Here is a 27,989-nt window from a genome sequence, read left to right as displayed (position 1 = left end):
ACAGTACATGGCCAAAAGTGATTCATCATTTCCCTTTTTACCATATACTTTATGAAAAGTAAGTTTTTGTTAAAAAATATTGTGCGTTCAATTCTACTCAAAATTTCAAAAACTTTTCCAATAAGTTACGAAAAATTGTTCATATTTTCTTTTTGGGGAGGGGGGTTTGCAAAATTTGATTATTGATCACTGAGTAAAGATTTGAAATGATAAAGTCAAAATTTCTAACTTCGAAACTCCACGATTTCATTACACATTTTTGTAAAACATGCATCTTGAAATAAAAATGTTCGGTCACTACATGAGTATATTAGGAACCTTGATTCCCTTATGATTTAACATTTAGGGTAAATTGGTTTTGACCTTGTCAGAAATTACAATTTATCATTGAGTCAAATGCTGACTGACGTTTTTCATACTAATTTTTAGGCCATTATTTACACACTGAATTGTCGACGGATTTTTCCGTTTTTTTCCCGATCATGACAAGGAGCATGCACACGGCGGGTGTGACCGGTTGGCAGGGGATGCTCACTCCTCCATGGCACCTGATCCCACCTCTGATATTTTGGAGGTCCGTGTTTGCTCTGCTCCTATTTTGTATTGTTTAATTGACTTTTTGAGCTTGAATACTGTTTGTTATCTCCATATATTTCATTTGACACGTTTTAAGCATTACTTTATGGGGGAAATACTAAAACATCCCAAAATCCATTATTTGAATATATAATTTCAATCTGTCCATCATCCTTAAATAAGTTTTCATTTTTAAAATTGCAATTATGACTGTACACCACAATAGTACATATAGAAAAAAACCCTGAAATGATCGAAGTTTCGTTTCTTGCATTTCAGGATATTTTTTTTTAATTCAATACTTATTTTATAATAAACCTAATGTAAATTTACTTATTAAAAAACATGTATCGTGAAAAATTGCAATAAACTTTCATAATTTCCATCATATACAGATTCTTATAATATTTTATCTCATTCAATGCCTGTCGCCGTGTGGTGCAGTGGTTAGCGTTTGCTCTAGAGTCACGAACATGAAGGAGTCGATCCTTACGTAGCGGGTTCGAATCCCACTACGGAACGTGGAGACAGTTAAACCGAGGTCCCGTGTCGCAGTAAGCTCTGGTCAGAAAAAGATCCCTCACTACTCAATGCCTGGAGTGCTGAATATAGATCTAAATTTGCAGCCCATCAACGGCAATAGTGATGTCTCAATATGAGTGAAAAATTCTCGAGAGGGACGTTAGACAAACAAAATCATTCATGCCACCGTCTATCAGTACTTACAGTACTTTGATTTGTATTGTGTATAAATTATCCATCCTAATATAAAAATCTGATGTCTAGACTGCGAATTCTAATCCTTAACTATACTGACATCGTACGTAGTTCGCAGAATCAGGGAGGGCAATAAAAGATGGTTAAATTTATAGTTTTTGTCATGTACGTTTATAGACACAATAAGTCGCTTCGCTGAGTATCAGGTTTCTTGAGGTAATTATATCAATTTCAGCCACTTTACTGTTCCCTTGAAATATTGTAAGACCTTTGAAGGATTATGCCAGTAGGCACAACAAAGACAGCTTTCATTTGTTTTATCAGCGAAAGACGAACTATTTTGATTACACACCTGAATTGATTGATAATTACTTAAATGACTCGTTATTGATCAATAAAAAAGGTGCTCTCCGCTAAAGTATCGGAATCTTGTGGATATTTTTGACACTCCATAACGTGAATACTTTTTGTGATGAATTGTTCCAAAGAGAATATCAAACAAATATAAGAAAGACTATTAGGATCAAACTACGGTAAAAACAAATTTTAAAAGGCGTTATAACGCCTTTTCAAAAGGCGTTATGACGCGAAAAAAGGCGTAATTACGCCTTTTGAAAAGGTGTTTTAACACGGAAAAAGGCGTAATAACGCAAATAAAGGCGTAATAACGCCTTTCCAAAAGGCGTTATAACGCGAAAAAAGGCGTTATTACGCCTTTCCAAAAGGCGTTATTACGCCTTTCCAAAAGGCGTTATTACGCCTTTCTAAAAGGCATTAATACGCCTCTCAAAAAGGAGTTATTATGCCTTTTGAAGGGCCATTATTATGTCTTTGACAGGCCCGTGCTTTTAAATTGGGGGGGGGGCATAAAATTGACAAGCAAACAAAAAAAAAAAAAAAAAAAAAAACAAGAAACAATCCACAACCCCCCCCCCCCCCCCCAAAAAAAAATAAACTGCCTTAACTTCAGGGGAAACTTTTTCTAATTTTTCGGTAAAAATATTTTAAATGCAATGACTTGCCCGAGTTTAACCATACTGCAACAAAATGTTAAGGGACCAAGCAATCAATAAATGATTTTTTTTATATTTAAACTATAGCAAGACTATTCTCCCAAAAAGTGGACTGGGGGAGCCCCCCCCCCCCCCCCACTCGCATTCGTACTACCGGCCTGTTTGAAAAGGAGTTACATAAAAAATGGAAAGGCTTTATTTTAAAATAGTAAATATATGAAAGATTGAACCAAAGCCATCTTTATTTATGCAATATTTAGATTAAAGTTTTAATGTTATAAATTATATTTCAAATTATAGTATTTTCTATTTTCCTGCACATTCGCAGACAGTTGTTTGCATTTTGCATGCATATTAAGAGAAGTCAACACTCTACTTTTGAAAATCCAGGATATAGGCAGAACCAGCTTTGGGATTTGCTAGCCACGTATTAAAAATTCATGTCAAATTTGAAATATTTTTCTCTCCTCTTGGTAAAAAAAAGGCAAAGTATTTGCATAGGTATAATGAGCAATTAGCCTTCAACCAAATTTCTGAAATCCAAGCACCTTGGTAGAGGCGTCTGGCATCTGAGAAGGACTAAGTTGGTTTAACACTTTTTAAAAATCTTTTTTTCCTGGAAATCTAATTATAATCAGCCCCCAGGGTGGGCTAAGTAAGTCATGTATTGAAAAAAGAGGCGTAATAACGCCTTTTGGAAAGGCATAATAACGCCTTTTGGAAAGGCGTAATAACGCCTTTTAGAAAGGCGTAATAACGCCTTTTCAAAAGGCGTAATAACGCCTTTTGAATTTTTTTTACCGTAGATTGATCCTAATAGGCTTTCGTACAAATACGATACACAACTCATTGTTAAAACAAACATTTCCCTAACAGTTTCTTATTTTCATGTTTATCAATCAGTTTTCAATCAGATGTTTAATGAGTCTCGTGGGTGCGGCTTCCAATACAATACAATTCCATTTCGCATGCTTATTAACATTTGAAAAGTATATGTTGCAATACATCGAGTGATGCCTAATACAAGTACATGTGTAGGGAAAATATTCAATTAACAGAAATGTACTTAGTTCAATAGAAATATTTCAACATCTGTCTAACGTTTATGAAGAACCCTGCAACATCGATTCAATACTCACAATTCCTAGTACAGGCTCTCAGTCATTACCCAGTATCCTGGCCTGGAACTTTTTGAGTTCGTACTCTGTGCACAGACTCGTACACTGTACTCCAAAACCACACACATGCTCAAAATTCCATTTTAAATTGTATAAATAATTGAGTATGAGTATGGTTTTAGAGAACGCAGTATGAGTTTGATCAAAGAGTACCTATTTAAAAAGTTTTATAACCTCTAGGCCTGGAGAAAATATAGGCATACAAAGTGAGTCATAAAGAGTTAATATCAAGGTTTCTACCATCTTATAGCGAGTTTATATTGTAACGAATACACTGCATTTATAGTCAAAAATATCTTAGTAATAACTAGATATTAAAACATCTCAAGGAATTCATTCAACCAAGTTCAAATTTCTAATTAACTAAGCATGGAACATAATATCCAGTGTTACTGTGCAACACTAGTTAGCAAAATGGAGAGTTTCTATGTTGTTGTTTTTTGTCTGTTTTTTATGCCCATTTCCGGCTAAACAACGAAACAGAACAAGCACTGAATTACTGGTATTTAGAGAGGTTATGGTGAAATTGTTCGTACTCACTAATAAAAATTTTGAAAATAACGTGATATATCAAGGAATGTTAATTTTGTTTCAAAAATATTTAACTGAATCTCGATCTGTACAAGAAATGAAAAATATATACATTTTAACATAAGTTTGTTTTCCAAACGAATCAAAAATAAATATTGTTTTTTTTTTTTTGACAAGAGAAAATAGATAATTAGATTTGTATAACCCTTTTTGGAGAAAAGGGAATAGATTTGATGGAGAGGTGTATTAAATACTAGATGTGGTTGCTGAACTCTTTCCCTCATTGAGTTGTAACTGGTTAAATATTTTGCAAATGGACAAAGAGAGATAACTTTAAAAATTTAAAAGTTGAAAATATGCCTTACGTACAAGTTAACGTTAACCTTATAATTGAGATCCCTCTAAACACCCAATAGTTAACATTCTCAAAAGAAATTATAGCTTCTTACATAAATAGAAATTTAACTACCACCACTAATAACAGTGCAAGAATAGGAACAATACCAGAAACGTCAGAAACCGAGAGAAAATAGGAACAATGCAAGATACTTCAGGAGATATTTAGGAACAATACCTAACATTACAGGAACAGAGAGAAAAATAAAAAAAATCCCAGGCATATTTCAGAAATCAAGAGAAGACATTTCAGAAATCTAACGTAAAAAAGAAACATTTTTGACCATTCCTTTTCAGACCCATATGTTCCATTTCAAAGTGTTCTACAATATTGTGGAACTTGTGATATTTTAATAACAAGTACTTCGGCTTAAAATCAACCTCACTAGACAAAGTTTTTATACTTTTAATAAAAAGAATGTTGGGGCATAGGTTTGAAATAAATAATAGGGTCCATCAACATCTTTATAAACATTTCAATTCGTCTGACCCCTCTATCCTTTCAATGAGGGTAAGGATTTTTGAAAAAAAATTATTACCAACTGAAAGTCCCCTTTAAATACTCCATTCCATAAACAACGAGAAGACTACTGAATTAGGTACTGCATTTCGATCCGTATGTGTAGCAACCACCACAGAAATAATGAAGGGAATATATTATCTTTCAGGCCCACAATGTGCTAGTATGAATGTGATATGACTTTCTACACCCTGCATTACCTATATTGCCAATATTCCCAAACTTTTACTTCCAGACTTTTCAATTATAACAAACCCTGCAGTGCCTAGATATTGAACATCTAAAACAACTTAAGTGTTCTAGCTCTTTCTCTTCTTTCAATTATAGTCCCACTGGATGCGTCATTGGCTGCAGACCTTCATTTCTATTATGAATCCTGTCGATTTTGCCAGACGTTGAGTGAAATATGAAAGTGAAGACCTGAACACTTTGTCAGAATGGAATAATTGCTTTAGAAATATATTAAAAAATCGTGTTAGAAAGATAAAAGGCAATATGCAAAACATCTATCCTTCCCTTCTCACTAGATCGGAGGTGATAAAAGAATTAGAAAATATACATGAATAATATGGTTCCAGCAGACAAGGTTTGTAACAATATCGTCTTTGTTTGTAAGGCTCATTATTAAAACTATATTTTAGAAGAACTTGTTTTTCATACTACTTATGCTCACAGTTCACCTTCTAAGGAAGAAATTATTCAAATCATATTTCAGTCATTATTATTAAAGACGATGAAGACAAGCATAACTTCTTATAATTATTTATTTTTGAGTTGGCGTTTGTGGCCACGACCTACATAATACAATATATACTTTATTTAATCGTATATAACATTAATCCTTATAAACTTTATAATCCTTTTCCTTATAAACCTTATAATCCTTATCCTAATAAACCTTATAATCCTTATCCTTATAAACCTTATATATCCTTATCCTTATAAACCTTATAATCCTTATCCTTATAAATTCCTTAAAATGGGAATAGTGACAACACTCCTACTGGTACTGGGTGAGCAGATACTCAGCAGAAGTTGTGAAAAAATATTTGTATCATAGAAGGCGTCTCGAATAACCGCCAAATGGTTGTCCGATGAAAAGGACAACCACCGCCAACAAAGTTAGGTGGAATGAGAGACGCAAAGTATGTGTAGGTGTGGCCACATCTTGAAGATCAATCTACATATTTACCATTTTATAGTAAAACACATTCTTGCAGAGTCCTTTGTAAGTTGAATAGCAAGAAACAATTACCGAAGTATGACAGGTGAACTCCGTCACTACTAAACATTTCTTTTGAATCCCAAGTAATCTCTGGGTATTTGATAAAGAACCCACCATTGACAGTGATTAAATGATTCATAAAATTATTGAGTCTGACAGTAGCAAGATTTTGCGCTTTCGAGTTTGAACTAAAACGCCATGAAATTCTTGGCAACATATTTGACCAAACAAGTGTAGTTTTAGGGAGTAGTTGTTTAAGTTCCTCGAGTGCTGAACTCATAATGGACCGTAGTTGCAATAATGGAATTTTACCTATATCATTACCTCCACAATGAATAATTAAAATTTCTGGTGGAGATTCATACCTTAACAAAAGCTTTATTTTTGGAATAAGGTCAAACCATTTCATACCTCCCTTTCCCTGCCAAAAAATTCTGTAGTTTCTTCGTCTTAAACCTAAATCCACACCATCTAAGGATTTTCTTGCATAGTAGAACGCCCACTTAATAATTGAAGAACCAACAATCCAAATAACCTTTTCACTTCCTATATAAAAATATGAAAATCAATTGAGGACATCACTTAATCCTAATATACCTTTTGAAGGCATTCGAACTCCATCTACCTTGCTTTTTTTTATTTCTGTTTCCGAATGACCGTAAGAGAAACTATCTGACGCGGCCCCAATACGGAAAGAGTGAGATTTGTATCGTGAGTTTGGAAGGCCGGCTACTTCAAGAGTCTTATTTAATAACGAACAGAACTGAAACCTTGTGAGAGGACTACCGTCCATATGTATAAATAACTGGCCGTCAAATTTTGGCCTTGTAGCAATGTACCTTTTCAGCCACTCAACTGGACAGATAGAATTCTTTGTTTGTTGCAAAAATACGGATGTCCCTTTCCCAAGTTGGTCAGTTTTTGAGAAAGGAACTCGAAGCTCTATGAAACTTTCCCCAGAATCTTCATTTTTTCTAAACTTTATATGTTTGCAAGAAATAGTTGGATTTGCTTGATTTGAACAACTAAAAGTAAATTCACCGACTCTAAGAAAAGCATGATAAGCTACTGAAAATGCTGTTGAAAAAAGGATGGCCTCAAAGTTTGACGAACAAACTAAAGATGTTGATTTTATGAGTTTCTCAAGAATGTGTTTTGTGATAGGAAGTCTACAATCTTTTGAATGGTTTGACCTTTTGATTCCTTCCAATAATTTTCTAATTAAAAATTTTTTGTGTTGTCACAGAATCCCAATATTTTGCATTTGAAACTTATTCCTGATATATAGGATGAAATGGTAGCATGAGTCAAACCTTGCAGGGATAAATGAGCGATAAACATACAGATGTGTGGAACAGGTGGGGGCCAAATAGAACGCAGTTCATACAAAATTCTAAATTGCTCAAGCCTTCTTAGACTAGTGGAGTATGTTTGTCTTGTATTTAATGATACCGAATTTAGCGTCAGGCGTTTAATTTCAGCTCCAAGATCATTTTTATAAAATCTTCTGGAATAGGTGTTGGGTGTTGATCGGATTTGGGGGCGAGAACACGAAATCTGGTCCACTGTTTGCGAGAAATAGAATCAGCTATAACATTGTTATAACCATCTATATGACAAGCTTTGAAGTAAATATTGTTTACCATAGATTGCAAAACTAATGGCCTAACCAATTCCATAACCCGAGGTGATCTTGATGATTTTTTGTTTAAAATGGAAACTAAAGCTTTATTGTCAGTGTGTAGCAATATCTTCTTGTCGAGGAATTCATTCTTAAATAAGAAAATTGCAAGGACAATTGGCACTAACTCTAAAAACGTTATGTCTAACATAATATCTGGCTTCTTCCAGCTATCCGGCCAACCAAAATATGCCCATTGCCCATGAAGGTAAACGCCGCATCCTAAATGTTGATTGCCTGCACTATCAGTGTATAGATGAAGTTGGTTGTTAGACAACCAATTAACATTCATGAAATTTAAACTACCATTGAACCTGTGTATAAAATCTAGCCACACAGGTCGGATTTCATTCCCTTTGTTACCCTAATGAAATGACTGGAATATTTTATTCCACACATAGCATCACAAAATCTTCTGTTGAAGGCCCTAGCAGATGGAATAGCTTTGGCACAAAAATTTAGGGAACCTACTAAAGATTGTAATTCTCTCAGTGTAACTTTTGTTTTTTGTAACATCTCTAGCAGTGATTTCTCCAGATCGATAATTTTTTCTTCGGGAATTCTAATAACCATATTATCTGTATCAATTTCTATACCCAAGAACGTAAGAACTGTTTTTGGACCTTCTGTTTTCTCTTCTGCAAGAGGGATACCAAAATCAGAGCAGGTACTTTTGAATGAAAACATCAACAAGTTACATATTTCTAACGTGCCTCCAGCAAATATGAAATCGTCTAAGTAATGGTTCAAAGTGTGAACTCCAGTTTTTACTTCTACAACCCACTGAATAAAGTGTGCAAACTTTTCCCATAAAGCACAACTAATTGAACAACCCAATACTTTTACAGTCAACATAGTTGAGTTTGATTTACCCTACCTATACTGGATTCCTAATCTTCATAAACATCTCTACAAACAAAGATACATTGCCGGTCCAGCAAGTGCCCCTATCTTTACTCCTCACAAAAATACTAATTGCTGTAAAGGAGAAACTTCAGTACTGTGCTACAGCATATTCCAGAAGTGGTGTAAATCAAATGCGGGTTCCCATAAACTCGAAAGAACTCTTGAAAAATTAATAAAATAAAAATGGAACTCGGAAATTTTCATGTCTTGTGATTGTACATCAACAAAATTATTTTGTAAAAATTCTCATTCTAAACACAAGTACTCTGAAATTGATATTAAAATGATGCTGGAGTTCGTCATTGACAACATCTCTGTTGTCTTTCGAGACCAGGACTTCCAACAAATTGTTGGAAGTCCGATGAGCCTTAATTGAGCTCTTTTTTCCGGCCTGTTTTTATTTTCCTCTGAAGCAGAATTTATTCAAAAACTTCTACATGAGAAGAAGAAATCACTTTCTGTGACCTACAACTCGACATTTAGATATATCGACGACGTTGTTTTTTTCTATTAACAATAGTTACTAACATTTATATGTCGACTCAATATATCCCAGTGAACTCGAAATAAAAGACACCTTAGAGTCTGCCACATCGGTTTCATATTTGGATGTTTTACTGACTATAGACAATAAGGGCCAACTAACAACTTAATTGTATGACAAATGAGACTACTTCAGCTTTTCCATTGTCACCTTTCCTTATTTATGTAGCAATACCAGCATATGGTGTTTATGTCTCCCAACTTATTTGATACTCAATAGCATGATCTGAGTTCGATCAATTTTTAATCCGAGGCAAGTTACTGACAAATATGTTGATGTTACAGAGATTTTAAAAACCTTGTTTAAAGTCAGTATTTCGTAAATTTTCTCATCGTTATAATGACCTTTTTAGCAAATATATCCTATCACTGGGTCGTATTTTGACATATTCATACCAATAGTTAGGCCTTCGTTTTTATTCCAAATCCTAAATACTTCGTTTACTTGATCAATACATAGGGCTCACGGCGGGTGAGATAGGTCTACAGGTAAAGTTCACTCCTCCTGGGCACCTGAACCCAACTCTGTAATTTCCGGTGGCTCGTGCTTTATGTCCTGTTCACAGATTTGTATTTTTAATAGCTTTTGCTGAGATTGATCAGTGTTTGCTATGATCACCAGTTTTATAAAAACTATTATGAATTTAATTCAAAAGAAGCCGGAGAATCACTGAATTTTGATATTAGTCAAATAGTCGCAGTGAACATTTAAGTGCTACTTTGACAATAAAAGGTAACATCACGTTTTGAGGTACTGTTTGTGCTGAACAATCTGAAAAAATGTTCTGATACAAATTACTCAAAACTCGATCTCCATGTACAATCTTGACAAAATATTTTTATTCAAATTTGCATGTACAAACTGACAGAGTTTGCATGATTTAACAGAACCTAAGTTGCTTTTTGTGCTTGTACAAATAACCAATATATGTGACAGCTTGTGGTCAGATTAACGAGAAACTGTTATCAGGATGCATGCCAGAGTTTCAGGAGTAATGGCTTCTAATTTTATCCCACCAACTCATTGGTGTCAATTCAAACTTCCCTGCATAATGTCCTCTCTGATTCCCAGCGTTATTATGAAGACCACCACATTAAACAAAGATTCATCGATACTGCCTTCAGGTACTCTTTAGGAACTTGATTTATTGTTAAAGAGAAAAGTTGACATTCTATCTATTTCGAATTTTTATTCATCATATAATACTGAACTATCGACATTTTATACCGATAAGAGAAGGGAAAAGAGGCGGAATAGACACACACAATCGAAAATACATTAATGTCTCCATTGTCCTTATCCTGATAATTCTGAATAATTCATTAATTTCTGTGACAAATTATAGTTTCTGATGAAATATTTCTCCTATTGTTGCTGAGAATGCAATGAAATGTGACATTTGGCAATGAAAATCCTCTAGAGATTGTGATATAATACCAATAAACCTTTTCTATCAAAATATTACAACACTACCATTATCCTCGTGCACGACATACCGGTACTGCAAAATAAAAGACATCATATCATTAAATTTCAGTAGTAAATAGTGCTAATGATAGGTAAAAATGATACTTAACATAACCCTTCATGTCTTATGAAAAATGTATTTTTAATTAAATTATTTCTTTAAATGAAATGAAACGACCTGTGATACCGAATGCATGTTACATTGTCTATCATTGCTGTGAAATGATTTGTGAAGATAAAATTTTTGTGTAAAAACTAATAATCGTAATTAAAAAGTGCATCATAAAAGATTCTTTTTCAATCAAAGTTCGACATCCTCAAACAATGATTCGGAAAAACAGTGTGCTGACGGCAAATTAATGTCCTCTTCCAATCATTCATTATTGCCATTTTGTTTACAGACGTGCAAATCAGCTGAGATAATTCGAAGCTTAGAAATAAAACTCACTTAAATCATAGTGTCATTTAAGTTATTACTTCTTGCATATATGTTTTGACTCTATTCATGTTGTGTTGGAATTCCAGAATGACACATTGTGGAAGCCTGATTAATAATACCTACTCTTGTCTGATTAAATAGCTTTTGACTTAACTGCATCCCGTTAATTTTACCCCTATATTTAGAGAAACAATGCCACTTATATATAGTAATTGTGATTATACATATTTTTAAATTAGATTTATCAGCATTAAATGAATATTTAAATTTACAGCGAAGAAATTCTAAAAGGAAGTTTCAAGTACAAACTGTTTGAATGACATGTACTTACAGAATTCAGACTTTAAGAAAGATATTATACCAGTAACCGATTATACAATTCGTGTTAAATGTTCTGATATTTTAAGAATTTTTAGGAATGAACGAACTCAACTTGAATTATTTCAGTTATGACCTGGGAATAACATAAAACAGATGTTTATCCTGCGTAAATGAGAGAAAAATTCACTCTCCATTTATATGTTTGTCTAGAGCATTTGTTGGTTCTAGTAGTCGGTCACTATTTCTCAATGGGATTTCTTCAACATTAACATGAAGAGAAGCTGCCCAGTTACTTAATGGGGTCACATGCAGGTCTGGAGTCTCTAGTGATGTATAAGTTTATTGTTTTATCAATATAGTGATTTATCAAGCAATAATGTATAACTTTTTACGTGACTACCTTGAAGCTTAATACGTGTAAACATCTATTTATCATGTTTATATTAATAAAAAAATCACGACTGAAGGACAGAATAAGTCCCTCATGGTAACAATGGAATGTAACCCTAATTTGATTAATTTCTGGTCCTGTGAAATTTTTTGATGAATTAAGTTTATCAATTCCTGATGTAAACTCTATTTTAAGGTGCCTGGACCTTATCCTGTGATCTATAATAAATTGTAACTTGATATTTGTAATAAAAATTTTGGAAAAAAAATTACTGAATATATTACGTTCATAAAAATATTTTAAAGAAATTTATTTTGAATTACAGTATAGAAAAGTATGCATCATAACCACCCCCTTCCAGAATATATTCATAATTATCTTGTAACAACAGTGAGAACAGAATGAATTGTTTCCTTTTTTTTTATTCTGGTCATAACATTTGGTGAAAAAAATGTGTGCTAATATATACAAATTAACACAATTTATTCCAATTTACACCAATAATTTACATTCTTAATTTACCATTCTATGATGTGTAAATGAATCTCAGTAGATCATGTTGATATTTCGATCCTATAAATTAACCATTGAAAACTCTAGTTATTACAGATAATTGAATATGCGATCCTACATTAACCACAGTAGTAAGTTTTTTTTATACATACAGACAGATGTAACTCATTCAATGGACATCAGCTAAAGGGAATCCTGTATGAATTTTATGAAAAAAAAACTTTTAGATAAAATTTCCTCCAAATACAAAATATAAATATTTTACATTTGATATCTGTGAAGATCTCTTATTTAATGATGATTTAACAAGCAGCAATGACTGGTGGGGGCTAAATGAATCGACGCCTACAGTAAGCACTCTATTCTAACAGAAAACATGCGGAGTGCATTAAAATCCTATAACTGTGTTAGCTCGTGAGAGAGCGCGTCAGGGAGAATATGACGGTGAACCAAACTTTAGAAGAACTCACATCACAAGCTGTGGCCATCAGGCTACCGGTTCGAATCTTTATTGGAATTGTGGCCGTTCTTGGAATTATCGGCAATGGACATGTGCTATACCTGTATTACACCCGCTATAAAAGCTCCACCTACCGGTGGTTTGTTATGTCCCTAGTCATCATTGATCTGACCGGATGTTGTGTTTCAATGCCGTTTGAAATCGTGGACGAATCTTTACCGTATTCATTCAGTGATCCAATCTCGTGTAAGTTATTCCGATTTGTGAATTATTGTGTAGCATTGTCTTGTGCCTTTACATTAGTGCTAATAGCATCAGAACGATACAGAAAAATCTGTAAACCTTATGGAAATCAAATGAGTGAAACACGAGCCAAGAAGTATGTATTAGCTGTTATTGCCACAACATTAGTTCTTTCTGCACCTGTTCTTTATATCTATGGACCTAAAACAATTGAAATAAATGAAATTTATGAAGGGAAGGAGTGCACGTGGGGAGACCACATGGAGAACAACTCGACCTTTGGCTACGTGTACGCTGGCTTCTTAACTCTACTGATTGTTGTATGCATGATTTGTTTAACTGTTATTTATTCTATCATTGGTTACACACTGCAGAAACATGAACGTCAAATTCGAGCAAGGCTAGATAAAAATCACCGAAATTCAGTGAAATTAAATCGTGCATTCTGCTCCTCGAGTGACCTGCTCAAAACGAACTCTTACCAACAACAAAATGCTCGTTTGTCTCACAGCTGCGAGGAATTACCTGATTCACCAAGAATACATCGTAAAAAGTTTAATTTTCCTCAGAAAACAACAATTAAATTTTTGTTGGAAAGAGACACAGAAGCACATGCTAAATGTAAGAAACAACAAGACAATTATAACAGCGGGCATGTTAAAGAAACTTGGAACGAAGGATTGACGAAAAGTGAGGAAAATGTAAACAGTTTAAACCACTCCAACGTAAATACAAAAAATGATAGGAGTCATTTGGCAAGTAATTCTGGTGCTAAATCCTCCCTTAAAATCAAACAGGCTGCCGCACGAGTTCCTGGAGTAAGAAGGAACTTTAACTTAAAAACTCTTGGTAAGAATTTTCCAGTAGAGAGGAAAGAGAAGAAAATAACGAAAGTCCTTGTTGCCATTACACTACTATTTATTGCCAGTTTTCTTCCATATGTTATCGTGGTCATTGTATTTTTTATAAACCCTGAATACGAAAACAACATGACGTCATCACAACTTGTGCTCTATCTCATCGGATTCAGATTATATAACATCAACAATATGGCGAATCCAATATTTTATTTCTTATTTGACTCCAAATTTCGTGAAGAACTTTTATCTATGTATCGGTCTCTCTGTAGAAAAAGGAGAACTCAGTCCATGTAAATAGTGTTAACTACTTACTATTAAGTAAAGCGTGCTTCAATATTGGTTAAAATTAAGAAAAAGTAATAATTGTATATTGAGTGCATGTTATCAAGATATGGTAGAGAACAAAGATCTCTGGATTCTGAGTATAACAAATGAAGTGTACACTCTGGGTTTGGCTGACTTGTACCGTAGTAATAAAAAAAGATAGTATTATTTTAGACATAACATACAAAAGAATGTGTGATGTTTTTAAACAGAAAGTTATATCTGATATATGTACATCACCAAAATGCATGTTATACTATTATATAAGCATTTAGTTGACTATTTTTGTTTGCAAGGTTATTTAAAGAAACCTATTCATGTAAAATACAGAAAAACAATTACATGTTTTAGACTTTCAGCACATAATTTAAAGATATAAACTGGAAGGTATGACAACTTAATAAGGAGTAATAGGAAATGTGATTTATGTAATTTAAATGATATTGAGGATGAATTTCATTTTTTATTCATTTGTCCAGTTTTTCAATATTTAAAAGAGAGACAAGTTTATCAAACATCACTACTCCCGAAGACCAAGTGTCTTTAAACTAATACAACTATTGTGTTGTACAAATACCAAACATGTAAATCAGTTAAGGAAATATATACATGTATATCATGCTAATAAATAACGATTAGAATGTTTAAAACAATTTGCTAAATAATAGCATTTAAGTATCACAAGATTTTAAGTGTATAACATGTTATTGTACTATGTAATTGATAAATATGTAATACTGTATTATAATGCTTATGGGATGTAGGTCCAACGGAATAAAGAACTGAACTGAATGTATGATATGAATTATCTTACTGTGATATTTATGTTAGAAGTCTCTTAAGTTGTATATAATAATTCGCTTAAGTTGTATATAAAAAATCTCTTAAGTTGTATATAAGAAATCTCTTAAGTTGTAACAAGCTGTAAATCATTAACGTTAATATCTTTCTCGTTTTTATATACAACTTGTATGTGTTTATTTACTTATTTAACATTTATCTAATGAGACATTTTTTTTTTTTTTTGCTATTTGACATAATCTATGGCTAGACATCAAATAAATAATGTAAATATAAGAAATAATTTAATTTTTGAAAATTCATGAGGTACATGAACAACAACGCCTCATGCCTAACGCGTGAAGCGTGGTAGTTCATGTCCTCATGAATTTTCAAAAATTAAATTTCTTTCTTTGAGCTTGAATACGTTCGTTATCTCCATATTTCATTAAATCTCTTTGTTAAACAATAAAGTGAATTGAGTGAATTCATAAACTGTGATGTTTCACTGTGAACATAATTCTGTAAAAAAGAACTGTCTTGCTTGCTCCTCCATGGCACCTGATCCAACTTCTGGTGTTTTTAGAGGTCAGTGTTTGTTCTGTTCCCGATTTGTATTGTTTCATTGGGCTTTTGAGCTTGATTACTGTTCATATTTCCTTAAAACTTGTACAAGTTATGGGTATATCAGTAGTAATAGTCTTGTGGGTATTCAAGAAACTTACAGAACTCATCAAATTTGTCTCAAATTGCATCTCTTTGATAAAGTTACTGATTAATTAAACTACAATAAATATAAGTGATGCTTTCCCTTTGCTGTATTTGGTGTTTCTTATAAAAGTGTTCTACGTCTTATTATTCCCTGGAAGAGTAAGACAGAGTACTGGTCCTTAACAATTGCCGTAACAACTTTTGGAATAGCATTCCTCTTCATCTACAAATTACTCCTTACTGTTTAAATATTTCAAAGCCTTAACTTTGCGCCGACAGTTCGACTATATAATTATTAGTTCTTTTTGCTTCAGGTGAATGTTGATTGATTGATTGTATGTTGTTTTACGTCCCGTTCGAGAATTTTTCACTTATATAGAGACGTCACCATATATCCATAAAGTACGATGGCCGACAGCGGCCGCCACTTTCTGATTAAGAATATTGTCATTTTGTACAGCGTTTTTGTCAATTTTCGTTGACATATTACAACTAAACTGGTAATGCTATATGTACATGTACACTTTTTACACTGACAATTTACACCAGCGAAAAACATTAAAATTCTTTCGTGTGATATGAAATTAAGATACATAAAACAGGTGGCTTGAAAGAGATAAGGAGCATTTTAATGATTTTCACCCTCAATTAGTCTGAGATATCGTAACCCAGTTAACCCTAGATTAGACGTAAATCGTCATTCTGTCACCTTGTATCATTAAAAAGATATTCTTGGGATTGTAATTAAAAAGGCGAATAAAAGTAATACGTTTGTTGTAATGGATATACATGAATATAATGGATATATCTCGATCCTCAAATGTATGAGACAACTCGATTCTACCTATTATGTAGAGGTAGAAAAACAGGATTTAGTAGCTCTACATGTGAGCATCCAATCAAAAATTTATGAAATGTATCAAAAACAAAACTTTTGATACGGAAATATACCCAGCAAGAATAAAATGACAACCTTAAATGTGGGAGTCTGTATTTGCTCTCTAAATACGTAAAATTAATAACTAAATGCTTGAAACACTTTTAAAGGCCAACGCAACCTCTCAAGACTTCCACCTGGTCGGCCAATTATTTTTCAATGTAGTACGGGAATGAAAATATAGGTACATGTAACTAATGTTATCATTTCATCGTGCGCATTGTTTAAAAAACAAAATCCATACATCAAAGACACGTCCGATTATGAACAAAATCAAATTTCTGATAGACCTGGAAAATTTCATCCTGGTTACCTATGATGTGACCAGCAGGTACACCAACATGGAATTTTATGAATTAATTACTACAATCTGTCGAGAAAGCATATCTAGAAGACAATAGTAATCTGTAATCACCCCGACCTTGCTGTTCTGCTAGAACCTTAAGCTTATCACCTTCAAGTAACCCGTTTTATGTATCTTCATTTCATATCACAAGAAAGAATTTTAATGATTTTCTCCAGTGTAAATTGTCAGTATAAAAACTGTATATGGACATATAGCATTACCAGTTTAGTTGTAATTTGTCAACGAAAATTGACAAAAAAGCTGTACAAAATGACAATATTCAGAATCAAAAGTGGCGGCCGCTGTCGGCCATCGTAGTAAAGGGCTTCAAATTTTGACCTTCAGCCGGCATTCAGGGCCATTGAGCAGTGAGGGATCTTTACCGTGCCAACGCCTACCGTGACACGAGGCCTCAGTTTTTAAGGTCTCAGCCAAAGGACCTGCAACTTTTATTTCAATGTGCCGAGCGCTTGGCGAAGGAACAGTTACTACCTGTTTTTTATCGACGCAGTCGCGGCCCTGATTTGGACACATGACCTTCCGATCACAGAGCGAGCGCTCTACCTACTGAGCCACCGTGACGGCGTACAGGTGAATGTAGAGTCTAACAAAAAAGGAAGCTAACGAACAGTGGCGTAGCCCTGCTTTAAATTCCAATGTAAAAATTGTAACCAGAGTAAAAAATCATATCAGAGGTGGAATCAGATGCCATGGAGGAATAAGCATCCACTGTCGACCGGTCACACCCACGGTATACGCCTTGTCATGACCGGGTAAATGGAAAAATACATACGATTCAATATGAAAATATTGACCTAACAATTTGTATTAAAGAAGCCAATTAATATTCAACCTAATAGTATTTTGTATTTTCAAACACGGACACTGTATCGACCATAGAAATTGCGAAATGTTTATTTACTTTTAACGAGATTGTTGATCTTTAACTCATTGTCAGTAGCCTGCTACGTTTTAGAAATGGTTCCTATGTACATGTAGAACACACTCCTGCGTTTCAAATGAACGTGAGGATATTAAGGCCATTCGGGTGATAATGGTATATTGCTACATAAACAAGAAAAGTTGACGATAGAAAAATTAAATTCAAAAAGTTTAGTTGTTACTCTGTCAACAATGTTTTTTGGTATAACATCAGAATATGAAACAGAGGTATCAGACTCTGTTGTGTTGGGTATATAAAATCAAGGTATTAATGAAAATGAACGTTGTTATTGATAAAACGTCAACGATATAACTATCTTAATGTAGAATTGAAGGTCAAAGCTAGAGACTTCTTTTTTTCGTGTAGAATAATGAAATGATGTTTTAAAGGACAAAATGTATTCAAGTACGCACATACTAACATTGCAGTGGTATGACATTGCTAAATGATACTGTTTAAATTTTAAGTCTCGAATGATCTTTCTGTCATATCATAGAATGACTACTGTGTTACGTTATACTGTGTCTATATACTTTGTTACAAGTCGTCGGCGTGGCACAGTGGTTAGAGCTCTAGAGTGGCGAGGTGAGGAACTGATCCTTACCTTGAGCGTTCGAATCCACTGCGAGATGTGGAGACCGGTCCATTGGATGAGGCCGTATAAACCGAGGTCCCGTGTCGCAGTAGATGTTGGCACGAAAAAGATCCCTCCCTGCTCAATGGCCCTGAGTGTCGAGTATAGTTATAAATTTGCAGCCCTCCACCGGCAAGTGGTGGCGTCTCCATATGAGTGAAAAATTTTAATTTATGCATAATAATTTGCATATATGCATATTGCAATCTTGGTTCTGTTTCTCTCAAAATTTGAGCGCATTTCAATTTCAGATAATCTTTCTTTCAGAAACTATTTTTGTTAGACTCACCACCAGGATTATGATCCTAAGGTACTTTTATATATTTTAGCAGTGAAGAACGTTCTGTATATTGTTTTAAAAAATTCTTAATTTGATTATAATGAGACTTTGCAAATATGCTCACTATCGTTCCAATAACAGCGTGTCACTTTGATAGATGGAGTGTGCTAAAGTTTCATATGTTGACCACCATATTACTCATCGATTGGCTGTTTGAATTCAATGAATTGAAAACCACTTCACATATGAAACGGAGAACCAAATAATACCACAGACCAATCGTATTCAATTCTGTTTACTAGTGAGTACATGTATTGAACAACAACATGTGGTCATTCAACCGTTCAAAGCCTTCCGAATACGTTTTCAAATATACTGAGTACATGGAAAGAACCTTCTAAAATATGTATATCAATTCTTTTAATTCACACAACAACGTGCTAGAGTCTTTGGAACGAGAGTTGGGGAACATCATCAACAACGTATAAATAATGCATTTTTTATCTTTCACTTACATAACCTGTAATATATACAGTATACTTAAAACAATATACCTTTATCACCTGCATACGGAGTATATATCTCTCAGTTGATTCGATACGTAAGAACATGCTCTACGTATAAACAATTTCTAAAACGAGGTAAATTATTGACAAACAAGTTGATGAGACAAGAATATCAGCTGTCTCGTTTAAAGTCGTCATTTCGTAAGTTCTATGGTCAATACAATGACCTTGTCAGCTAATACAATTTATCATTCAGTCAAATGCTGACTGCCGTTTTTATACTAATTGTTAGGCCATTATTTACACATTGAATTGTCGACGGATTTTTTTCCATTATTTCCCGATCATGACAAGGAGCACACGGCGGGTGTGACCGGTCGGCAGGGGATGCTCACTCCTCCATGGCACCTGATCCCGCCTCTGATGTTTTAGAGGTCCGTGTTTGCTCTGCTCCAAAATTTGTATTGTTTAATGGACTTTTAAGCTTGAATACTTTTCGTTATTTCCCATATTCTAGTAGATTTGCTGCTGTACCAGTTCTTATGGTGTAAATTTTCTTATATTATTTTTATTCAGTCAATTTACAATGGACATGACAATTATGATTATAGGAAGTGAAAGAAGCCATGACTGACCACGTGTTGCTGTTTTCTGTACAATCATACATTCAACGTGTTCGAAGCGATTGGTCATATTCTTCGTGATATCCGGTAGTCCTGTGTTTAAAATGCAAATTAGTATGCATTTTTGAAACTAAACAGTCAATCAATGAATAATATAGTAATCAACTGTGAAGTTTAGCTCTTTTGATCAAGCGAAATGACACGCTGCTATACAAATGATGGTATTTAAATGATGCGAAATTATCAAGTACAAATAGTATCGATAATTATATAGGTTCTTTTAATAAAAGAACTTGTACGAAATTACAATTCCAGTGTATTATATTTGATGAAAGTTCATCTCCCTTGAATGAATTTCGATTTTTAGTTCATAGAAACTAAAGAACTAAAAGATTTATTGTATAAATTTATGCCAGATGATTCATTTTTTACTTATGAGTGGTTCCAGCTTAAACATGTTAAAGAGAGATAGATTCAGTCACAAGTTTAATCTAATGCAGACATAGCAGATACAGTCTGATGTAATCACTTTCATTGGAGATATCAGAGAAAAGCCGGTAGAAATGTTTATATGCAGATAGTAAATAGGTTATATGAGTTCTGTATCAATTCAAACGTATAATCTTCCAAACATTGTAGAAAAAAGTGAAATACGGTGTAATCATTTCTTTGTACACTGCGTGGTAAAGTTATCTTGGCAATTGTTTATCATGTTTAACGAAGAATGGAGTTTTGTCATGGAACATTAAAAAGAACAACACACAATTACATAGTAAAACTTGCGTAAAGAAGAAACTGACAAATTATTTAATATCAAACTATGAATATCTGTTTTCCCCCTTTCTGAATGGGTGGTAAAAATCATTTCAGTAGTAAATGTTTAACTGCATGATGTTTACTTTGTTTTTGACCTAAAGATAAAGTTCTAATACTGATATCCGACTGATATCTGTGATCTGGTCTCTTGGACTCAGCGTAACATCAACCTTCCAGTCAACAGGTACACACTGGATATGGCTCATAACAGGAGAGTTCTTGTCATCAACAGGTAAATTATTATTTCAAACTTATACAGAAATACACAACATATCAGAATATTCTTTTATTTATAAACGATTCAACTGAATGTTAAATTTCATGTTACATTGTTAAAATCTTATGTAATAAAACTTATGATTCTTTTGAATATCAATCATATTTGGACAGGCCCCTATTACATGATCTAGATACTGGATTGTAAAGATTAATCCAGCAAAAACTGTTCGTTGATAAACAATAGATTGTCAGGTTAATTGAATTATTGATCCTATTTTATGACATTCATATGTCACGTACCCTGAATTGATTGTATTACCACCACTTGTTTTTGCTATCAAACATCAAGTAGATAAGTAAATTGTTTACCTTGTTATGTTCACCGACAATTTTAACCGCATTTCAATCATAACCATAGAGGATTATAGGGCTAAATGGTCACCTGAGTATTTTACGTTTCTTAGGTTTAACCACTTAAGCCTGACCTGGAAGTCTGGTTTCACTAAAACAAATTGACTGTCGAGGACTCCATATTCTACATCAATTATCGCATTCTTGCCTCTTGTCTCCTTGAAGTTAAGAAATAGAGAAGATTAGAAACATTGTAGAATTAATTTCAATATATACATGTATAACCAAGCTCCACCCTGGGGCTTAGACTAAGTGGTCATAAATTTGATAATTTTTGTATAGGTCTAGCTGCTCATTAGTATGATGCACACGATTTTTATTTCAAAGAATGAGAAAATAAGTATTAGAAGGTTTTTCGTTTGATTGATTATTGATGGTGTTTGAATGAATATTTACTCCTCACTAAGATATTAACAGTAGTGAAGGGAAAACTTCAAGAGTACTTTGCAACAATATATTCGAGAAGTGGTGTAAATCAGATGTGGATACTTAAAAATTCCAAGGAACTTTTGGAAAATTTGAAATCACAAGATTTTGCCAAAATCAACAGCTTAAAAACTTACGACTTTTCAATTTTATACACAACTATTCCCCACGATAAATTAAGATCCAGGCTTTTTGATATCATTGACAGCTGTTTTTTCAATAAAAATGAAACTCGTAGATTTACTTACCGTGTCATTGGTCATTTGCAAAATTATTTTGTTAAAAAACATTCTGATTGTACACACAAGTACAGTGGCGCCGCGTTTATCCGGACGCCATTTATTCGGACGCTTCACCATCCGGACGATAATTTTTGGGAACCCATTTTTTCCACGTTATTTTGTCTCATTAATCCGGAAATTCGCGATCCGTATCCGGACGGTCAATTTCTACTACAAAACATAATAGTTCATTGAAAAATGACTCGTTTATCCGGACGGTAATTTTTCAAGAACGACATTTTCACACTTATTTTGCATTCGTGTTAATTGTTGTAAAAACATTGGCCATGCAGTCAGTTTGAAGGCGGTTACCTAGCTGTGACCTACAAACAATAGCGTCTATAATTAGCGTGTGTTTACCCCAATTCAATCACACGTTTATCTTTATTATGAACCTCAAAGAATTTAGCTGACACTGTGCATTAATTGAATAATAATCCGTTCAAAATCATATTGCTAACCGTATATACATCGGTAAATTCAAGATAAATTTATAGAGTTGTAAATAGAATGAACAATAAATAACGAGTGATTTCGTAATGCTCTTTATCATGTCGATTGCGTTAGTTCCATTTATAAAAAAACGTAAATGTATTTGTACTCTGAAGTTGACATTAAAAAGATGCTTGAGTTTCTGATTGACAATATCTATGTAGTTTTTGGAGACCAGGTCTTTCAACAATCTATTGGAATTCCCATGGGTACCAATTGCGCCCCGTTATTAGCAGACCTCTTTTGTATTCATATGAAGCAGAATTTGTCCAAAATCTTTTACGTGAAAAGAAGAAAACACTTGCTGTTGCCTTCAACTTGACATTTAGATATATCGACGACGTATTGTCAATAAACAATGGTTATTTCCATTCTTATGTCGATATGATATATCCCGGTGAGCTTGAGATAAAAGATACTACAGAGTCTGACACATCTGTTTCATATTTGGATATTTTACTTGAAAAAGACGTTAATGGTAATCTAACAACCAAGCTTTATGATAAACGTGATGACTTTAACTTTTCAATCGTCAACTTCCCTTACTTATGCAGCAATATACCTTCATCACCTGCATACGGGGTTTATATCTCTCAGTTGATTCGATACGCAAGAGCATGCTCTACGTATGAACAATTTCTAAAACGAGGTAAATTATTGACAAACAAGTTGATGAAACAAGAATATCAGCTGTCTCGTTTAAAGTCATCATTTCGGAAGTTCTATGGTCGATACAATGACCTTGTCAGCAAATACAATTTATCATTGAGTCAAATGCTGACTGACGTTTTTCATACTAATTGTTAAGCCATTATTTACACACTGAATTGTCGACGGATTTTTCTCTTATTTTCCGATCATGACAAGGAGCACACGGCGGGTGTGAACCGTCTGCAGGGGATTCTCAATCCTCCATGGCACCTGATCCCACATCTGATGTTTTGGAGGTCCGTCTTTGCTCTGCACCTATTTTGTAATGTTTAATGGACTTTTGAGCTTGAATACTGTTTGTTATCTCCATATATTTCATTTCATGTTAAATAATATTTTCAAATAAAAAGGAATTGAAGGGGTGCATTCTCTCTTGACAAATGATTATGTATAGACGTTGCGATATAATCCAGTACGTTCTGTTGTTATTCATAATGGAAACATTAGACAAATGTTAAAATCAATAGAAGTTTATAATTTTTCTTCATAATTTAAGAAATTACAATCATTTTTATACCACATTTTAATAAAAATGTTCTCTTTCCAATTCTTATATTGAAATGGTATAAGACAGGTAAATCTATATTTTGTTTTCATTTATGAATTGCTATTATGGTCTTTAGGAACAAAAGCCATGTAGTAAACACATCTTTCCCAACCCATTGTTGTTTTGTATGATATAACAAGATACAAACTCTTTACCAAAATCAAGCTCATACATTACATGGCTTTACCATTTACCACCAAAAAATATCAAACCATGGTTGATTGTTTTTTGATATTTTTTTAATCCAGGATCATATAAGAGATAGAATAAAGTTGTTTATCTCCAACATTTTTAATTCCCCTTGTTAAAAATCTTGAGTGATAATTTTTCTTTTAACTTGATCACATTTTGATTTCCATATACCAGTAATCTTAAAGACATTCCTATTGGGCAATGGTTTCTTCAAATGTTAATTCACGTGTTTTTTTTTTTTTTGTTTTTTTTGGTAGACATAGAAAAAGATGGTTAGGTTTTGGAAGATCTGATGTTTTCAGAACTGTGACTCTTCCAATGGGAGTTTATATCAATAGACCTAATTCAATTGAAAAGAAACCGAAAATGTGCAGACGTTGACGGACACAGGTCGCATGAGCTGCCAGGACGAGAGACGAAAACAAATTTCATATGACAATTTAGGAACTCAGATGACGTAAAAAGCCCATTCTTTATTTGTTCATTTTCCCCCTGAATTCTGATTAATCCAAAAGAAACTTCTCTTCCAGCATGAGACTAACTGTTGATGAAATGGTTCAATCATCCTGAAACATTGGAGAAATGGAAGAAAATTCAAAACGACAAAAAATCATGCATCTTGCATCCTTCCTTTGATTACTATGACATAAAAAGCTCTGATATTAAGGTAAACATAATACAAGTATTGAAGTCATGATTTATAATTGACATGGTCAAAATATTAAGGTAATGATTTTATTTAAAACATCAACATGGATAGATTTACTAAAAGTGTAAATTTATTTATAAAAAATTGTTTTCTAGACACTGATAAGGCCTGAATGATGATGGGTGTACGAGTAATAATATCAGGGATTGCTGCGTTTGTATTGATGAAATATCCTAATTCCTTATGCCTTGGTGAGAATATTGGGAGAAATTTCAGATTTGTTTTGTCTTCTTTCTTGCCCACCATTTAATATTTGTCTATTTTCGATTTTCCTTATTTTGCAGATATCAGCATATATCCTTCCACCGTTTGTTATCAGGAGCACGAGGATTTAGTACTAAGGTGTACATTCGATGACCACAACACGTCTAATGCCAAATTCAAATTCAAACCACGAAATAGGCCTGATACTGTCTATGAACTGAAATCTGTAATTGTAAACTTAGACACTATTGAAACCAGCATTACTGACGTCACAATTCCAAATAACACAGGAACGTATTTTTGTACCCGAGATAGTTACAACAAGCGTCAAATTACGTATATAGAAGGTATTTTAAGAGGGGAATATAAGATATATTCTTACATTCTTCAACAATCCATATTGAACACCATTATGAATCTCATTGGTTACACTTAACCTTCGTGCAAATAATGTATTAAGACTTTTTTTCAGTCTAAAAAAACTTTGAAATCACTGCGTTCTTCCTATATCATTCTGGTATAACTAAATTATTCTGACAATAGGAAAAAATCCTTATGATCCAAGTTTTGTTTACTATGATAAACTTTGATGTACTTTCAGAGAGGGTGGTATTGCCAGATCAGGTTCAGTGTTATTTAGATGAGAGCCGCATGTCTGTGATTTGTGAATGGTTGGGTGGGAACGCCACCTGTTGGAGTCTCTCGATGTAAGCCCCACCTGTACAGAATCACATTGTACCGAACTTCTATTCTGAAGCGAGAACAAAATATGCGTGACTGTATAATTTCTATTTTTGCATTCAGCTGTCAACGTTTACTTAATTCTAAAAGATTCATACTTATATTTATGATAAATCTTTTACAAGAATTCTTATTTTCAGATAAACAATATATGAGGGGTTGTTATCTTTTTAGCGTTAACGCTGGCATGGGGGTTTATGAGAAAGAGAAGGCATGCAATGTATCAACAGTATGTAACGGGTTTTCTCCCCTAGCCCATTGTGTGCAAGCCAGGTACGAGACCAAAACAAGGATGAATGCAGTGTGTCCAGTCTCGTTCCCAGGCAAAAAAGCCATTGATTTGAAATTAACAGGTGTGAAACTGGCATCGACGGCTAGCAAGATAATCCACAAGGTGATAGATTGTTCAACAGGTAATTATATAATAATTTATGTGGCATCTCACCCGTTGCCAAATGTAATAAGATTTTTTTGAGTATATATTGTGTCATTTGTATTATACCATATACCAGTATATCTAACTGTCTTCTTTGTAAAATCGTAGTAAGACATTGCTCATGAAGAAGGTAAAACTAATTTTTGTCATACATGCGGCCTGAAGATAATTTTATTATTATTATTTATATTTATTCTAGAATGTTATTTATAAAAATGATATGACAAATTAGCTTAACTACAACATACTCCAAAGAATTTTTTTCCACTGTTAATTCACGACTCAAATATATGTTTATAAACACTGCTTGTTTCAGTTAAATTATCTGTTAGTGCGGCGCATATACAGAATGATTCTAGCACTTATTCAGTTCTTGCATGGAGAACCAGTGGTTCATCACTGAAAACATGTGACTGTAACATACAATGTGTGATAACAACCAGCAATAGTACACCTATCACAGTATACCAGGTAGGTCTATAACACTGCGGAATATCTCTTACAGTCACAAATGAATTATGTCAAAAAGCATTCACATTATCTATTGTATTCATATACAACATGTACAAAACACTGCAAAATTTTGAGCTTCAAAAATTTATATGACAGGTCTGTCATATATTGTAAAATAATTTAAAAATTGTGGCTCCGATAATGAAAAATACTTGCAAAATAACTAGTTGTAAATATTTGTTTATTCAATTTTCAATATTTTTCATGTTAAATAGGTCGTAATTGTGTTTAATTTTCCATGTTATGTTTTCTGTATTTAGAGAGAAGTTATCTTTTGTGATCAATACACTATCTATTGCACATTAAAACTTATTGTAACTTTATTGTTTGCAAGTACGGAATGTAAGAAAAACATTTAAAATGAACATAATTTCAAAAGATAAAATGGTCAATAAAAATTGTATAATTAAGTATTTGATTTCAACGAGGTTGTATGTAGGAAATTCAAACTGCGCCTAATAAAGTACTATTTTTCATTCCGTGTTTCATGTGCTTCCATGTAAAATGTTGCTGCTTTCTAAAAGAAATTTACAGATATAAGATTTTTTTTCCATTGGAGGGTTTTTAAAAACAATTATTAATCAGTATTGACAACATTTTCCTTTATTTCAGAAATGTTCCGCTGACAATCTATTTATGGTGAAGTTGAAGAATTTGCAAGAAAGCAAGACGTACTCCAGTGAAATAAGGTGCAATGTGATCGGTTCTGAGGTCTGGAGTGATAAAGTGGATGTAAAATTCACGACACCATATACAGGTGAAAATAAGACAAAACTCTAAAACGTTAACTATAGCAACACCAACAACACATTTTGTACTTATAATAACCACAAAAAGTTACATGTACTTACAAAGTTTACAATAACCACAAAAATTACTTGTACTTACAAAATTTACAATAACTACAAAAGTTACATGTACTTACAAAGTTTACAATAACTACAAAAGTTACAAGTACTTACAAAGTTTACAATAACTACAAAAGTTACATGTACTTACAAAGTTTACAATAACTACAAAAGTTACATGTACTTACAAAGTTTACAATAACTACAAAAGTTACATGTACTTACAAAGTTTACAATAACCACAAAAAGTTACTTGTACTTACAAAGTTTACAATAACCACAAAAGTTACTTGTACTTACAAAGTTTACAATAACTACAAAAGTTACATGTACTTACAAAGTTTACAATAACTACAAAAAATACATGTACTTACAAAG

At 33.3% G+C, this 27,989-nt stretch overlaps 2 protein-coding genes across 2 annotated transcripts; one reads left to right on the top strand and one right to left on the bottom strand.

Moving 5' to 3' along the window:
* Positions 1-5,875: 5,875 nt before the first annotated feature.
* Positions 5,876-6,949, bottom strand: LOC133191607 (uncharacterized). The gene is made up of 2 exons (XM_061327352.1): positions 6,754-6,949; positions 5,876-6,702 (listed from the first exon to the last, which is right to left on the bottom strand). Exons 1-2 carry the CDS (start codon positions 6,947-6,949, stop codon positions 6,128-6,130), a joined length of 771 nt encoding a protein of 256 aa, XP_061183336.1. The 3' UTR covers positions 5,876-6,127.
* Positions 6,950-12,795: 5,846 nt separating this feature from the next.
* LOC133191082 (uncharacterized) lies at positions 12,796-15,137 on the top strand. Its single transcript, XM_061326767.1, has one exon. It carries the CDS (start codon positions 12,857-12,859, stop codon positions 14,273-14,275), a length of 1,419 nt encoding a protein of 472 aa, XP_061182751.1. The 5' UTR covers positions 12,796-12,856; the 3' UTR covers positions 14,276-15,137.
* Positions 15,138-27,989: the final 12,852 nt, after the last annotated feature.

The sequence above is a fragment of the Saccostrea echinata genome, unplaced genomic scaffold (assembly GCF_033153115.1).
Source record: "Saccostrea echinata isolate AGI-Se365-2 ecotype Australia unplaced genomic scaffold, CSIRO_AGI_Sech_v1 ptg000023l, whole genome shotgun sequence".
Lineage (NCBI taxonomy): Eukaryota > Metazoa > Mollusca > Bivalvia > Ostreida > Ostreidae > Saccostrea > Saccostrea echinata.
This window is presented reverse-complemented; position numbering and strand designations above follow the sequence as displayed.

Bases quoted from the DNA above. Each gene is read 5' to 3' on its own strand.
- LOC133191607 (XM_061327352.1), bottom strand. From the start codon at position 6,949: ATGGACGGTAGTCCTCTCACAAGGTTTCAGTTCTGTTCGTTATTAAAT. The intron at 6,703-6,753 runs GTATATTAGGAT...ATTTTTATATAG, and splicing joins AGTTCGAATGCCTTCAAAAG to GAAGTGAAAAGGTTATTTGG.
- LOC133191082 (XM_061326767.1), top strand. From the start codon at position 12,857: ATGACGGTGAACCAAACTTTAGAAGAACTCACATCACAAGCTGTGGCC.